This window comes from Furipterus horrens, unplaced genomic scaffold (assembly GCF_987537825.1).
Source record: "Furipterus horrens unplaced genomic scaffold, mFurHor1.1.pri manual_scaffold_3, whole genome shotgun sequence".
NCBI classification, from domain to species: Eukaryota; Metazoa; Chordata; class Mammalia; order Chiroptera; family Furipteridae; genus Furipterus; species Furipterus horrens.
In genome coordinates, this window is record NW_028327173.1 from 87,385,726 (window position 1) to 87,400,432 (window position 14,707).

The following is a 14,707-nucleotide window of genomic DNA, read 5'->3' on the forward strand; positions in this document are numbered from 1 at the left end:
GAAAGATCTTGAAGCCAAGCTGTAGTCACAAGCTATGTAAGAGAGTTTAGAAGTATAATCTACAGTTGAGTCCTCCTTGTGCCCAGTAATCATTTGTAGAATTCCCACTCTGAGCTAGACACTGCAAAATTACAGTTCTATCTCAAGAACTACTGCTGTGAGCCTTTACACTCAGGAGCCTGCCATTTGTAAACCCAGCAGCTCTCAGTCCTGAGATCCTTACCTTGAGTTTATGGTGGGGAACTGCCTTCTGGGAAGTTTAGAGCTTGCTCTGAGGGAGTAAGTGGCAGAGCCACTGCCAAGCCACCTTCTTGAGATTTGAAGCTTCCTGATCCTTCCCACCCAAGCTGGCCAGGCTTCCTCATCATACTTCTTAATGTGATCTTTTTGGCTGAACTTTCCTTTAGCATTTGTCATTTCTCTGCATAGTTACACTATAACTTTTTTTAAATGTTTGGACAATTTTGATCACATTGGGTATTTCTGCGGGTTGTCTACATTCAGTCCCTTGTTCAGTTGCCCATCTTGGAAGAAACTGGCAGCTAAAAAATTTCCTGATGACCATATCTTTGCAAACCTGTTATTTGGGAAGAAGTTTGAAACCTCTCATTTTAAAACTACTGGAAATTAAGTATACGAGAACATATCCATTTAGTGTGAGTGTATCTAATCCTACTAATCTTACCAAGGGAATTTTTCCTAATGGTTTTATTTGATAACTATATTTTAAACAAACTCACTTCCTGTACTTATGTGAGAAAGCATTAACAACCTTAAGTTAGTTCCACCACTTATACTTTTGATGAGTTCAGAAATATCCTGCACATCTAGCTATCTGGTATAAGAAAACTGAGTAGGAAAAGAATCTCAGTTACAGCCAATAAGGAGTTAGCTTAGTTCTAAAAGGAGAAAAGGGGGTGGCAAGGACAACGAGGACAGCATTTTTCTGGTTGATTGCCAGCCCCAGCTGGCTGGCACCAGGCCTGAGAGAATCAAGAAAAGGGAATGACCCTGGCTGGCGTTTCTCAGTGGATTGAGTGCTGTCCTGCAAACCAAAGGGTTGCCAGTTTGATTCCCAGTCAGGGCACATGCCTGGGTTGTGGGCCAGGTCCCAGTTGGGGGCATGCAAGAAGCAACCACACATTGATGTGTCTCTTCCTCTCTTTCTCTCTTGCCCTCTCTCTAAAAATAAGTAAATAAAATCTTTTTTAAAAAGAAAGAAGGGAATGAAAAAACGGAGAGAAGAGAATAGAGGTGGGACTGTAAATTGGCCTCCAGATGGCAAAACAAAAACGAAAACAAAAATCATTCAAAGATTTACGGCCAAGATGGAGGCCTAGACTGACACGCTCCATCTCCCTCCACAACTAAGAAGGAATACAACTACCACAAAACCAGGAATAACCAGAAGCTCCAGAAAGTAAAGCTACATGGAAGTCCAACATATGAAGTTATAAACAAGTGGTGCTCATCCGGACCAGTAGGAGGGGCAAAGCCAGGGCGGAGAGATCAAGCTGTGCTGCTGGTGGCAGCTGCAGCCACAGGCGGTGGGACTGCAGTAAACACAGACACCCGTATTTAAGGGGAGGCGAGAAGTGCCAGGAGAGCACCCCCAGCTGCAGTCCAGAAACATCAGCTCGCAATTCCAACGCCAGGGAAGGCAGACCCCCATTGCCTCGGACTGTGAGGCCCAGAGGGCATGGAGGGCGTGGGGACAGAGGAGGAGGCTCCTGGTCTCTCAGTGGAGAGTAAACGGCAGGAATCCATCTTGGATCCCTGCCCCAACAAAAAGCGCCACAGTGTGGTGAGAAGGGTCGACAGGTAGTGAGGAGTGCACAGGGCGGAACCTCCTATAGCTTAGGAGGTGTGACAGCCCCACCCAAGAAGGAAAGGTACACAAACCTGTCAAGATGGCATGGATAATGCTAGAGATACCAGTCATGCAGCTGACCAGAAAGCAAATACACGAATTAATGGACGAACAGATAGTCTTTCTGAGGTCTCAGTTCAGAGCTGTAGTTATAAGACATCTTACAGAAATAACAGTGGGACTTAAGACGGGGAAGGAATGAAGGCAAGTACTGCTGAAATGGACGAAAACACATACGAAACAAGTGGTAAGGGAAGGAAAACAGGGATCAACTCAACAAGTCAGAACATAGGGAAGGAACAAACAGTCAGCCAATGCAGAAAGAGGAAACAAAAAGTGAGGAAAATGAGGAGAAGCTCAGAAACCTCTGGGACAACTATAAGAGAGTGAATATCCGAATTATAGGGTTGCCAGAAGGTGAAGAAGAACTAGAAATTGAAAAATTATGTGAAAAAAGAATGAAGCAGAACTTCCCTGTCTTGGGGAAGGAAATAGACTTACAGGTCCAGGAAGCACAGAGAGTTCCAAAAGAACTGGACCCAGGGAGAACCACACCAAGACACATTACAATCGAAATGTCAAAAATTAAGGATAAAGAGAGAATCTTAAAAGCAGCAAGACAGAAGAAGTGAATTATGTACAAAGGGGTCCCAATTAGACTATCAGCTAATTTCTCAAAGGAGACTCTGCAGGCAAGAAGGGACTGGCAAGAAATATTCAAAGTAATGAAAAGCAAAAACCTACAGCCACGATTACTCTATCCAGCAAAGCTGTCGTTCAGAATAGAAGGGCAGAGAAAGTGCTTTCAGGACAAAGTAAAACTGAAGGAGTTCATTAGATCCAAACCACTGTTATATGAGATGTTAAAGGGACTTGTTTAGAAGAAGGAGGATCAAAACTATGAACATTAAAATGAAAACTGTATCACAACAACCAGCAACAGAAACTAGGGAATTGAAACAAAGACAAACAAACTAAGTAGGCAACGAGAGTGGAAAAAGAATTATAAGTATGGGGAACATATTGCAGGGAGGTCAGCAGGGAGGGGGAAGGAGGGAAATGATGCAGGAATTAAGAAGCATAGTAGGAGGGAGTGGAGTAGACAGGAGGATGTCGAAAAGAACTATATGCACAACCAATGGGCATGGACTAAGTTGGGGGGACAACTGGACGGAGGGGGTCACTGGGTAGAGAGGAAAAGAGGGAAAAGAAATTGGGACAACTGTAACAGCATAATCAATAAAACATTTAAAAAAGAAAAGCATTCAAAGAAGTGACTAGGGAGAAAAGAGAGGGAACCATGGAGACCCTGGAGAAGAAATACGGGAAGGATGCTTGTTCTTTGTCGCTCCCCACTCATGACGTGCACTCAGGGCCTGGCAAAGTCATTTAAGCTAAGACTCTGTAGTTAACGTTTGCCTTGAGAACATACTTGACACTTAACCTAAGTGATTTAGTTGTGGTGCTATCTTTACTATGTGTTGAGAGTAAGAGAAATGCAAATAAAGTAAAAATTCTCTGTCACCATAAAGCACTTCCCACTAAGTCATTTCATCAGGAACTACTGCTATCCTTTTTCATTGCATGTGGATCTGCCTTTAGAAGAACTATCTTAATGTCTAACAGAAAGGTTAAGTCAGATTTTTTTAATCCATTATTTATTTTAGACCTTTTCACTGAGAAGAGGCCATTTGGGGATTTTGTAGTACATCTCCAAACCCTTCAAACACTCATGACTTTATCTAAGACTTACTCTAGTAACAGGCTTCACCTTGGGACTAAAGTGAGTCATGTTAAGAACTTTACACTTCTGAAGACCCTGTTTTCCATTTCTGCCTACATTGAAAGGCTGGTGAACCAGCTAGACACTTGCTTTGCTAGCTCTCTTGTGCATACTCAAAGCTGTGCATTTCACATACAGTTAGCCGTCTAGATGCATTTACAGAAAGTACACAGGTACTGTTGACAGAGAATCTTCGGGAAGGTTAACCATGCAAGATAGGAAATTGTCACATTAGAAGGGTGCAAAGTTTCTTTGTCAAATGTATATTTTCCCCTTATCTCAGATTCTGTGAGCCTGTCATTAGAATGATATAAAACCCATGCACATTGTGTTGAGACCTTAAAAATGTTTTAGAATCCAACACAACATTAAAATCAATTTCATATATATATTTATATATTTTTAAAGAAAAACAAATGTTAACTTCCTCCATTGAGTCATGTGAAGTAACTATAGTCAGACCCTCCTAAACAGACTACAATAGTGGTCAGTGGGATGCCTTTAGATCCTGAATAGTTTCTTATTTTAAAGTGTAAGCAGTAATATGTGGCCTCTCAAGCTATACTCCAGCAGGACATTCACTGCCCTTAGAACACTGTCTCTCTACTCCTACATTATGTAGTAGCCCTGTGACTGGTTCGGATCCCTAAAATTGCAAATTTTCTAGTCTTGCTTATGCCTGTTTCCTAGGAAACTCTTTTGTGTATTAAATGAGTTCACACATTGGGAAGAGGAAGCAGGCAGAGAGGGACTTGCCAGTAGCTTCAAATTCACAAAATGATCTTCTCTAATTTAGATTTGTTGATTTTCTATTTGATCCTGTATAACATCATCAAATAATGCCTTTTACTTTTTTTTTTCTCAACACTGACCCAGATGTTACTTCCCATCCATGTAGTTGATTACACCTTGCCAGATTTATTCTCAGTGCCCAGGCTCTAGAAGGTGCACTTTGGGTGCAACCTTCCTCGGTTTGAATTTTTAAGGGATGAATTTCTGGGCGGGATCTTCTCCACCTGCCTCCCCCTTGCATTTCATATTGGTATCAACTCTGTTTCCTTTCAGGCAAATGAAATGTTGCTCAGTGGCCGTAAGCTGACAGCACAGGAGGCATGCGGGAAAGGCCTGGTCTCACAGGTGTTCTGGCCCGGGACCTTCACCCAGGAAGTCATGGTTCGCGTTAAGGAGCTTGCCTCGTGCAACCCAGTTGTACGTCAAATTCATTCTCTTATATGTGTGACGATTTTTTTTTTTACCATGACCTTTGCCTCCAGTGAGTTCACACATTTCCCAGTATTTTCCTGCATCCTCCATTTTTGCTCCCTGCACAGCCACCTTCATGAGAAATACTGATGGGAGTCATAATGGATATCACTGCTTCAGATCTGCTTACCTTGTCCTCCCTTTGCAAATGCCCAAGAACTAAAGGAAAGCATTTCAATCTCAAATTCAGTAACTTGAAAATATCCTACAAAAATCGACAAAATATTTGCAGAGTTCCTCCTGTTTTCAAAGCACTTTCATATGTATACTCACTCCTCCCCCCACCAAGGAGGACCTAAGTTTATTTTTAATAAATGTTATGGATAATATTTAATCTAACAAAGTTGCACTTATCAAATTATAAGGTAAAATATTATTTGATGTTAACTGATCTAACTCCCCTCTAAACCAGTAGTTTTCAACCAATATGCTGCAGCAGGCACACTGATAGCTACAAGAATTTAAAGCATGCAATACCTGACTGCATAGTCAGGAGTACTGACTTCTTTTCCTTTTCCTTTACAGTATCCAGTTCAAAACGACAACAGCCAACAAAGCAATAGCTGTCTGGTGTGACTGAATCAAAATTATACCCTTTTCTTTTTTCATCAGATTGGGAAACGAAATTTTTTTGGTGTGCCACGGAATTATAGTAATTAGTTTATGTGTGTCATGAGATGAAAAAGATTGAAAATCACTGCTCTAAGCAATCCCAAACATGAACAACCCTCATTATTAACATTGAATTTTGGTTAGAAAATCCCCTCAGCAGGCATTCTTAGAGTTTTCATTGAGCATCAAAAGAGTTAATATGCACTTCAGGCTCTACACTGGCCCAGACTGCACAGCAGCATAGGGCCACGGCTGGTCTTGATTTTGGGAAAGAACAGGGTATAGCTAGCACAGCTTTCTTTTGAAATAACTTTACAACCATTTTGAAGTTGAGAATTATATCTAGTGTGAAAAGTACTTCATTACGTATATTAGGCCTGATGTGTATTGTGAAAAATGTCTGGAAGTTTTTTTAATAGGCCATTACTCAAGTTTGAGAATCTCCTTCATAAACTTGAGGGTGAAATGGAGCCAGTGCTTCCAGACACACCCCCTGCTAACTAACTGCATGTCGTTTGGTCCAGGTGCTTGAGGAATCCAAAGCACTTGTGCGCTGTAACATGAAGATGGAGTTGGAGCAGGCCAATGAGAGGGAGTGTGAAGTGCTGAAGAAAATCTGGGGCTCCGCCCAAGGGATGGACTCCATATTAAAGTACTTGCAGAGGAAGATTGATGAGTTTTGATTGGCAGGTTGCCTGCTGATGACACTGGAATTGTAGAGCAGGACATCTGGGGCTCCATGATGCCCTAAATCCATCTTCACAACCTGAAACAAGTTCACTCTTAGCTCATGCTTGGAAGCAGGACTTGAAACATTCAAGCTATTTATTATCAAGGAGTTTTTAAGTACTGTAACTTTAAAATAAATAACTACAAAGCTCCTTTGTCCAAACATTATTATTTTATACTTAATATTTACACAAGTATGAAAGTATAATGGTGAGTTCTAGACTGCTCTTTGAAGCTCTAATTTTTGTTATCTTTGGCTTGTACTGTATTGAAAAGAAGTGTGCTTTGCTGGTTTGGGGTGGCAGAAAAGTCTGAAATTATAATTGGTTTCCTTATTTTTTCCTTCTAGAACAGACTCTAAAGAGATACTAGACAGCCTCGCCTCCCCTGCCCCAAATAGAGACATAGAAAAATCTGAGATGAGCTTTTTTCTCCAAAAAGGTACAGATATCTTAGATGAAAATTAAGACAACCTTTTCAGATGTTTCTGATAAAAAAACTCCACTGACAAACATACCCCCAGACTAAAGTACACTTAGGATTTATGGTGAGGGGGAAAAAATCAATTACTTTTTCCTTTTTTTTTAGTTGTAATTCCAGTTTGGTCCTGGGAGGAGGTGAGTGTAAGCTTCCACCTGCTCCACCGCCATCTTGGATTCTCTCTTCTCTTCTCTGTTAATATGTCAGGTTCTTACCCAGTTTACATGAAGAAACCACTGTCTCTCTAGAAGAAAGCTCATTCTGCAGTATTAGTGAATCACTGAATAGTTTAAGTATGAATATCTAAGTTATAAGTTAGTCTTAGTGGGATTTAAATAGTTTCTCTGACCCTTTTTGAAAAATAACTACAACACTTCTTGTTGCTGGGTGAGAAATACTACTTTATATACAATTTTGGTTTTCTATTTGCAGATAAGATTGATGTATTACACCAAAAAAAAGTATTTTTATGTTTATAAAGTGTATTTTTTAGGTTCACTTAGAATATATTTTATTTAATAAGTTAAAATTCTTTTGGCACTATTAAATGCAGAAACTTCTTTTTAAAAAAAAGAACTACCTTATATTCAATGTTTAATGTTCTTGGTCTCTGCTTTCATGTCTACACAATATACTGAGTACAGTATGGTGTCCAAGAGTGCCCTGTATAAATACATTCGCATTCCTTTCAGGAGTGGGGACTGATTCTTGATTACAGATGCCTCTTACTAGTTAGGCTTCTGAGCTTGCAACCATATTGAATGTATGAAGAGTGAAATAAAATCAAAACCTTATTTTTGTACAGTTTTGAAGTTTTTACTTAGAACCGACCACCTCCTGGCTGTGTGAAGAGCTGTACAGTGTATAAATCTGCCTTTACCTTGGATTGGTTGGTGCAGTATTTTTGCATCTGTGGGACCTACTTTTTCGTTCCGTAGTTTGAAATATATATAAACTGTACAATCTGTAAAGTTTTTATAGAATAAATATTCAGCTGTGAAAATGGTTAAATAAAACTAATATTTCTTAACACATCTGAAATGTTTCTCTGATACTTATTCACTTCTGAAGTTTCTCATGGAATGTGTAATCTTTTTTGTGAAATATTCATATGAGCATAAAACATTTGTACAATATAAAGGATAATGAACCACTGTGTAACTACACTGAGGGAGGAACTAGAATATGACCAGTGTCCTCCCAGGTCATGTCTGCCTCACCCCTCCCCAGGTACTGCTTTCATTTTCTGAATTTTGTGTTATTCATCCTGTTGCTTCTGTTTCAAAGCATATTTCTCATTTATATTATCTAGTTCTACCTATTTTGAGTTTTATACCATATACAAGCTTCTGTGATTTATTTCTTGATTCAGTATTGAGAGAATTTGATTTTTTTTTTTTAATCTGTGTACAGAGAGTTGTAACTTATTGTGCATTCTCTACTCAAACCTACAACATAAGATATTTTCATTCCGTTCTATAGATAAAGAACCTGAGGTATGAAACACTTGGCCCAGGGTCATGTGGGTAACTAGGCAGGTAGGACCAGTCTTCCAACCCAATTCAAGGTGGCAAAACCTAGATTTTTGCCACATTGTAACGTCTTTTTTAGAATTTACAAATAAGGCTAATTCAGTAGGTTCATCCTCAGTCTTGGTGAGGGTGACAGATAATGCAGCCTCTCATATTGGTGCAAGTCTAAATCAGTTGAACTTTAGAAAAGAATTTGGCAGTAACATTCAAAATAAATATTGAAAGCCTGGCCCAGTTTATCAGTCCTCTCCCCTGGTGCTTCCAAGCCCCTGGGTTGAAACACTGCTCAGTCCCTCAAAGGTAGAAGTAGAGATGGGTGGGCACTGTTGCCCACTTATGTCTTCAACCAGGGCCATCCCCTTGGCCTTGATTCCTCAGCTGTCATAATAGTAATGACTAGCACACTACAGTAAGCACCAGGTTCTATTCTAAACTCTTGTCAGCTCGTGTGTGTGTGTGTATTTTTAGGATACTCAGTTTTAAGGAAATAATATATATTGTAATAATATATAATCACTATAAAATGAGGCTGTTAAATCTTTTGGGAGGTTGACTTGGTTTCTAACATCACTGGCAGGGAGACTAGATACTATAAAGAAATCAACAGAACCTGAACTTGGGAGATGTTTGAGGGAATTTCATATCCCAATGTAAATGGACATATGAGGAGAGCACCTGGCTAGGGCTGCTCACATGGCTCCTCTGGGCCCCTATAACTTGGTCAAGAGTGAACAAGGGTTTCCTTGGTCTTTATTTATCTCAAGTCACCACATTAAGCACAGACACACTAATTTAGACTTGCACCAATAATGAGGGTTTGACATTACAAAACAGGTCCAGAGGGGTCAGGGGACATTCCCATCATACACAGCCTTGTAAGTGGCCTGGCATTCAGGAGTAGCTCCTAGCTACTGCTCCTCACACTCCACTATGTGGACCTGGCTTCTTCAGCAACTCTGCTTCCCAAAATCAGATTGAGGCAAAAACTGGCTATGAGAAGTGTAGAGCAATGGTCCTCAAACATTATTGCACATTTGAATCACCTGGACTGCTATGGAAGCCCTCAGTGCTCCACGCGAAAACAATTAAGTCACAGCCTCTGCACTGAGATACATGTATCTTGGGTATTGGATGAGGGCAAGTAGCTTGACTTGGCTGGGGCTGGGGTCAGGCAGGAGAGTAGCCTGGAAAATCTAGTCTATTTTGGTCTCCCCGTGGACATGTGATTCTGTGGGTGGAAGTGGGCCATTTGGTTTGAGGCTACTTGGCTCACAATATAGGACTTCTTTCAAGTGGAGGCTGGGCCTTCCAGAGAATTTTGATAGGCTACCAACTACATCTGTTGAGCTGGATCGGTCCATTTAGCTCTTAATACAAAAAAAAAAAAATTCACTACTGGGCCACAGGGACAGTGCTGGCTATGTTCCAGGAAACTCCTCCCTGTCCTGTGGGGAATATTCTGACAGTGTTTCTGATGACACAAATATCTGCTCTGAAAATGGCATTGGATAACTTGAAAATTGATTTAAAAGTTACTTTTTTGATGGGGTAAAAAAATTAAGTATTTCAGAACCAACTGATTTTTAGAGCTACATTATGTTCTTAGGTGACTAAAAATTGTTTAATATAGGCATTTGTAAAAAACAAAAGTTGAAGTCTAATGAGTTTTAACATTAATTTCTATTTTCATAAAATATACATTGCATTCTAAAACTGGGAGATAAAAATATCACCTTTATGAGACATTCTGGAAAGAAAAGGAAAAAAAACCTAAGATACCAGATCTACAAGGGAATAGAAGAGTTGAACAACACTCTAGACCAGGGATCCCCAACCCCTGGGCTGCAGACCAGTACCAGTTGGTGGCTTGTTACCAACTGGACCTGAGGAAAGCTTGCCTGAGCTCTGCCTCTACCCGCCCCATCCCTCACCTACCCTGCCTCTGCCTCTGTCAGTGGAAAAACCAGTCCCCGGTGACAAAAGGTTGGAGACCACTGCTCTAAATCATGTAGACCTAACACATCCATACAACTCTTCACCCAACAGCAGAATACATATTTTTCTTAAGTGCACATGAACATTCCCCAATATAGACCTTATATATGTTAGGCGATAAAACGCACCTCAGTCAATTGAAAAGGGTTGAAATCATACAAAGTATGTCCCAACTACAAAGGAAAGAAAATATTAATAACAAATTTAGGGAATTAAAAAATTGGAAATTAAACATTTCTAAACAGTAAAGAAACCTTTGCAAGAGTAATTCAGAAGTATTTAGAGATGAATGAAAACGAAAAAAAAAAAAAAAGTAAAAGGTACCAGTCAGTACCTAGCCTCTTAGCTTAAGACACTAGAAAGTAGAGAGCAAGCAAGAGGAAGAAAAAGAGCAGAAAAAAGGTGAAGGGAGAATATAAATGGAAAATCAAGGAAATCGAGAGTTCTTTGAAAAGATTTATCAGGCCAAAAAATAAAATACTCAAATTACTAAAATCAGGAATGAAAGGAGTACTACCAATCTTATAAAAATAAAAAGAATTAGACTTATGAGGATTGTATGCCAACAAATTAGATAAACTACATGAGACTAATTCCTTGAAAGACTCAAACTACTGAAACTGACTCAAGAAGAAGTGGAAAACCTGAATACACCTACAACTATAGAGATTGCATCAGTAATCAAAAACTTGCCACAAGAAAAGTTCAGGACCCTAGCTTCACTGATGAATTCTATCAAATGCTTTTTTAAAAAATCAATACCAATTCTTCACAAATGCTTCCAAAAAATTGAAGATGAAGCAACATGTTTTAACCTATTCTACAAGGACAGTATTACCGTTATCAAAACCACACAAAGAAACCACAAGAAAATTGTAAATCAATATCCCTTATTAATATAGATGCACAAACCAGTATTATATGAAATGTTAGGATCTCTAAGAATAATTTAAAAAATAGTATATGAACAATAAAATGGCAATAACTACATATCTATCAATAATTGTATCTAAAGAAGCAAACAAGCAGAACAAACACTCAAAAATACAGAGAACATTTTGATGGTTTCTGGATGGGAGGAGGGTTGGGGGGATGGATGAAAAAAGTGAAGGATTGCGAAGTACAAATTGGTTGTTGCGGGATGTCATGGGGATGTAAAGTACAGCACAGGGAATACAGTCAATACTATTCTAATAATTAGGTATGGTGTCAGATGGGTGCAAGATTTATTGAGATGATCACTTAGTAAGTTATGCAATGTTTAATCTCGGGTATACACCTGAAACTAATATAATTATGTTAACTAATTGAAAAAGTAAAAAATGATTTAAAATAATTATTAAAATTATGTGTGTGTGTGTGTGTATGTATATATGCAAAAATCCTCAACCAAATAATATGGCACCATATAAGAATTTTACACCACAATCAAGTGGGATTTATCCTGGGAATGAAAGTTGGTTCAACATACAAAAATTGATGTAACACATTCAATAAATTCAGGAAAAAGCATTTGAAAAATCCAATATCCACACACTTAAAGTAGGAATATAAAGAAATTTCCTCAATTTAATAAAAGACATTTATGAAAACCCACAGCTAACATCATACTTAATGATGCAATTGGAAGATTTCACCCTAAAAACAGAAACAAGACAAAGGTGCTTGCTCTTGCCACTTCTGTTCAACATTGTACTGAAGGTTCTAGCCAGAACAATTAGACAAGAAAATGATATAAACAATGAAAAATTATTCAGCCATAAAAAAAAGAATGAAATCTTGCCACTTGTGACAACAAGAATGAACCTTAAGGGGATTATGCTAAGTTAAATAAATCAGAGAAAGACAAATGATCTCACTTATATGTAGAATTGAAAAATAAAACACCAAGCTCATTTATACAGACAATAATTTGGTAGTTGCCAGGAGCAGGGTGAAAAGGAGGAGGGAGTGGGGGCAGTGGTGAAGGAGACAAAATGGGTGAAGACTGTCAAGAGGTACAAACTTCCAATTATAAAATAAGTCATGGGGATGTAATGTACAGCATGGTGACTGTAGTTTATAACCCTGTATTGTATGTTTGAAAGTTGCTAAGAGAGTACATCTTAAAAGCTCATCACAAGAAAAACATTTGTAACTATGTATGGTAATGGTTCTAATTAGACTTATTATGGTAATCGTTTTACAATATATACAAATAAAAACAGTCCCTGACTCGTAATGATATTGTAACCGAAAATGTTGGTTCGGCTGCCTGCTGCAATGAAAGCCAAACTCGTGAGACAGGTGCTGGTGCAAAAGGAAAGAGGTTTACTCAGGTGCTACACCTGGGAGAATGGTGGACTCCCAGGTCTCAAAGATTATCCATTCCCCCTTCCTGCTCAAGCCCTCAGTTCTTATAAGGATAACAAAGGGAGAACTATTTTTCTATCAACTATCTTACTAGGTCTTGGCACTCTCAGACCCTGTCCATTCATCTTTATAGCTTTCAGTGTGCTGCGGCTCTATCCATTTTTCCTTCTAGCTTCTGGCGTGTACGATATAAGACCCTTCTGCATCATTTTGGCAAGTGAGGGAGATTCTCCATGCTCGAATGGACTGTCTACAGTAATAGTATGACTTACAATTTTTTGACTTTATGATAGTGTGAAAGTAAAATGCATTTAGTTGAACCTGAACTTTTTAATTCTGAATTTTAATCTTTTCCAGAAATAACGATATCTCGTGATGCTGGGCAGTGGCAGTGAGCCGTAGCTCCCCATCAGGGAACACAACTGATATTCTTCAGGACACAGTTGGCCCTTTAACAACATGGGGTTTAGAGGCACTGACCCCCATGCAGTCAAAAAATCTGTGTATAACCTTTATCTCTCCCAAAACTTTACTAATAAACTACTATTGACCAGAGAAGCCTTACCAATAACATAAAGTCAATTAACACATATTTTGTACATTATATGTATTATATGCTGTATTCTTACCATAAAGTAAGCTAGAAAAAAGAAAATGTTAAGAAAATCATAAGGAAGAGAAAATACACTTATAGTACTGTACTCTATCGATACTATATGTTCATGGTGTCGATAGTTGTTTTAGGCTACATGGTTCATTCGCAAGTTTTTTCAGATTGTTGATTGAAAAACTACATACAAGTGGACCCACACAGTTCAAAGCCATCTGTTCAATGATCAGTTGTAGTATTAAATGCATTTTTGAGTTATGATATTTTCAATTTAGGATGGATTAATAGATATATATAACCCCATCTTAAGTAGAGGAGCATCTGTATAGAGTCATTACCTTCTACACCTGAAACTAATATAATGTTATATGTCAATTATACCTCAATTAAAAAGAAATAAAAGTCATCCAGATTGTAAAGGAAGAACTAAAACTATTTGCAGATAACACAATCTTATATATAGAAAATGCTTAAAAATCCACACACAAAAAAAAGTCTTATTAGAACTAGTTCAGTAAAGTTACAGGAGACAAGATCAATATTCAAAAATCAGTTGTATTTCTATATACTGGCAATAAATATCTAAAAGTGAATTATGAAAACAATTCCATTTACAATAGAATCAAAGTAAAATATTTATAAATAAATTAATCAAAGAAGCACAAGACTTGTGCATTGGAAACTACAAAACAATCCTGGGAAAAAATTAAACACCCAGATAAGTGGAAAGACATTCATGGATTGGAAGACATTTTAAACTGGCTAAACTAAATTCATCTACAGATTCACTAAAATCCCTATCAAAATTACTACTGCCGCTTTATTGCTACCCGGCCATCCAGCTGCTCTTGACTTAGGACCATCCTGCACCTAAGACAGGAAGATGGTGGCCACAAAGAAGACAAAAAATGGTCCCTGTAGTTGATCGACTCAAGGCTCCAACTGGTTATGAAAAGTGGAAAGTACATGCTGGGGTACAAGCAGACTTTCACGATGATCAGAAAAGGCAAAGCAAAACTGGTCATCCTTACCAACAACTGTCCAGCCTTGAGGAAATCTGAATTAGAGTATGATGCCGTGTTTGCCAAGACTGGTGTTCATCACTACAGTGGCAATAATATTTCATTGGGCACAGAGTGTGGAAAATACTACAGAGTGTACACACTGGCTATCATCAATCCAGGTGACTCTGATATCATTAGAAACATGCCGAAACAGACTGGTGAAAAGTAAATCATGCAAAATTTTTCTTTAATAAAACTGGCCAGAGCTTTGTTTAAGAAAAAATTCCAAATGCCTTTTTTGTTGTAGAAATGGACAAGCTAGTCCTAAAAATCATATGGAAATTCAAGGAATCCAGAATAGCGAGTTCAATTTTGAAAGTGAAGACAAAGTACAAAGGGTGAAAACTTCTCAAATTTAAAACTTACTTCATAGCTACAGTAATAAAGACAGTGTGTTACTGGCATAAGGCTAGACAT

The 14,707-nt window shown here is 38.5% G+C and overlaps 1 protein-coding gene and 1 pseudogene across 4 annotated transcripts in view; both read left to right on the forward strand.

Annotated features, from left to right (window-relative positions):
• The window catches only part of CDYL (chromodomain Y like), a 145,377-nt gene extending 138,968 nt beyond the window's left edge, over positions 1–6,409 (forward strand). For 3 of the 4 annotated variants that reach the window (XM_090269827.1, XM_090269828.1, XM_090269830.1), the window contains exons 6-7: positions 4,719–4,862; positions 6,053–6,409. In XM_090269827.1, the coding sequence (XP_090125953.1) occupies positions 4,719–4,862; positions 6,053–6,211 (303 nt within the window). In that variant the 3' untranslated portion in view covers positions 6,212–6,409. The remainder of the gene's footprint in view (positions 1–4,718; positions 4,863–6,052) is intronic. The other variant, XM_090269829.1, reaches the window with a different exon arrangement.
• Positions 6,410–14,109: 7,700 nt separating this feature from the next.
• On the forward strand, positions 14,110–14,459 carry LOC150015453 (large ribosomal subunit protein eL30 pseudogene; annotated as a pseudogene).
• Positions 14,460–14,707: the final 248 nt, after the last annotated feature.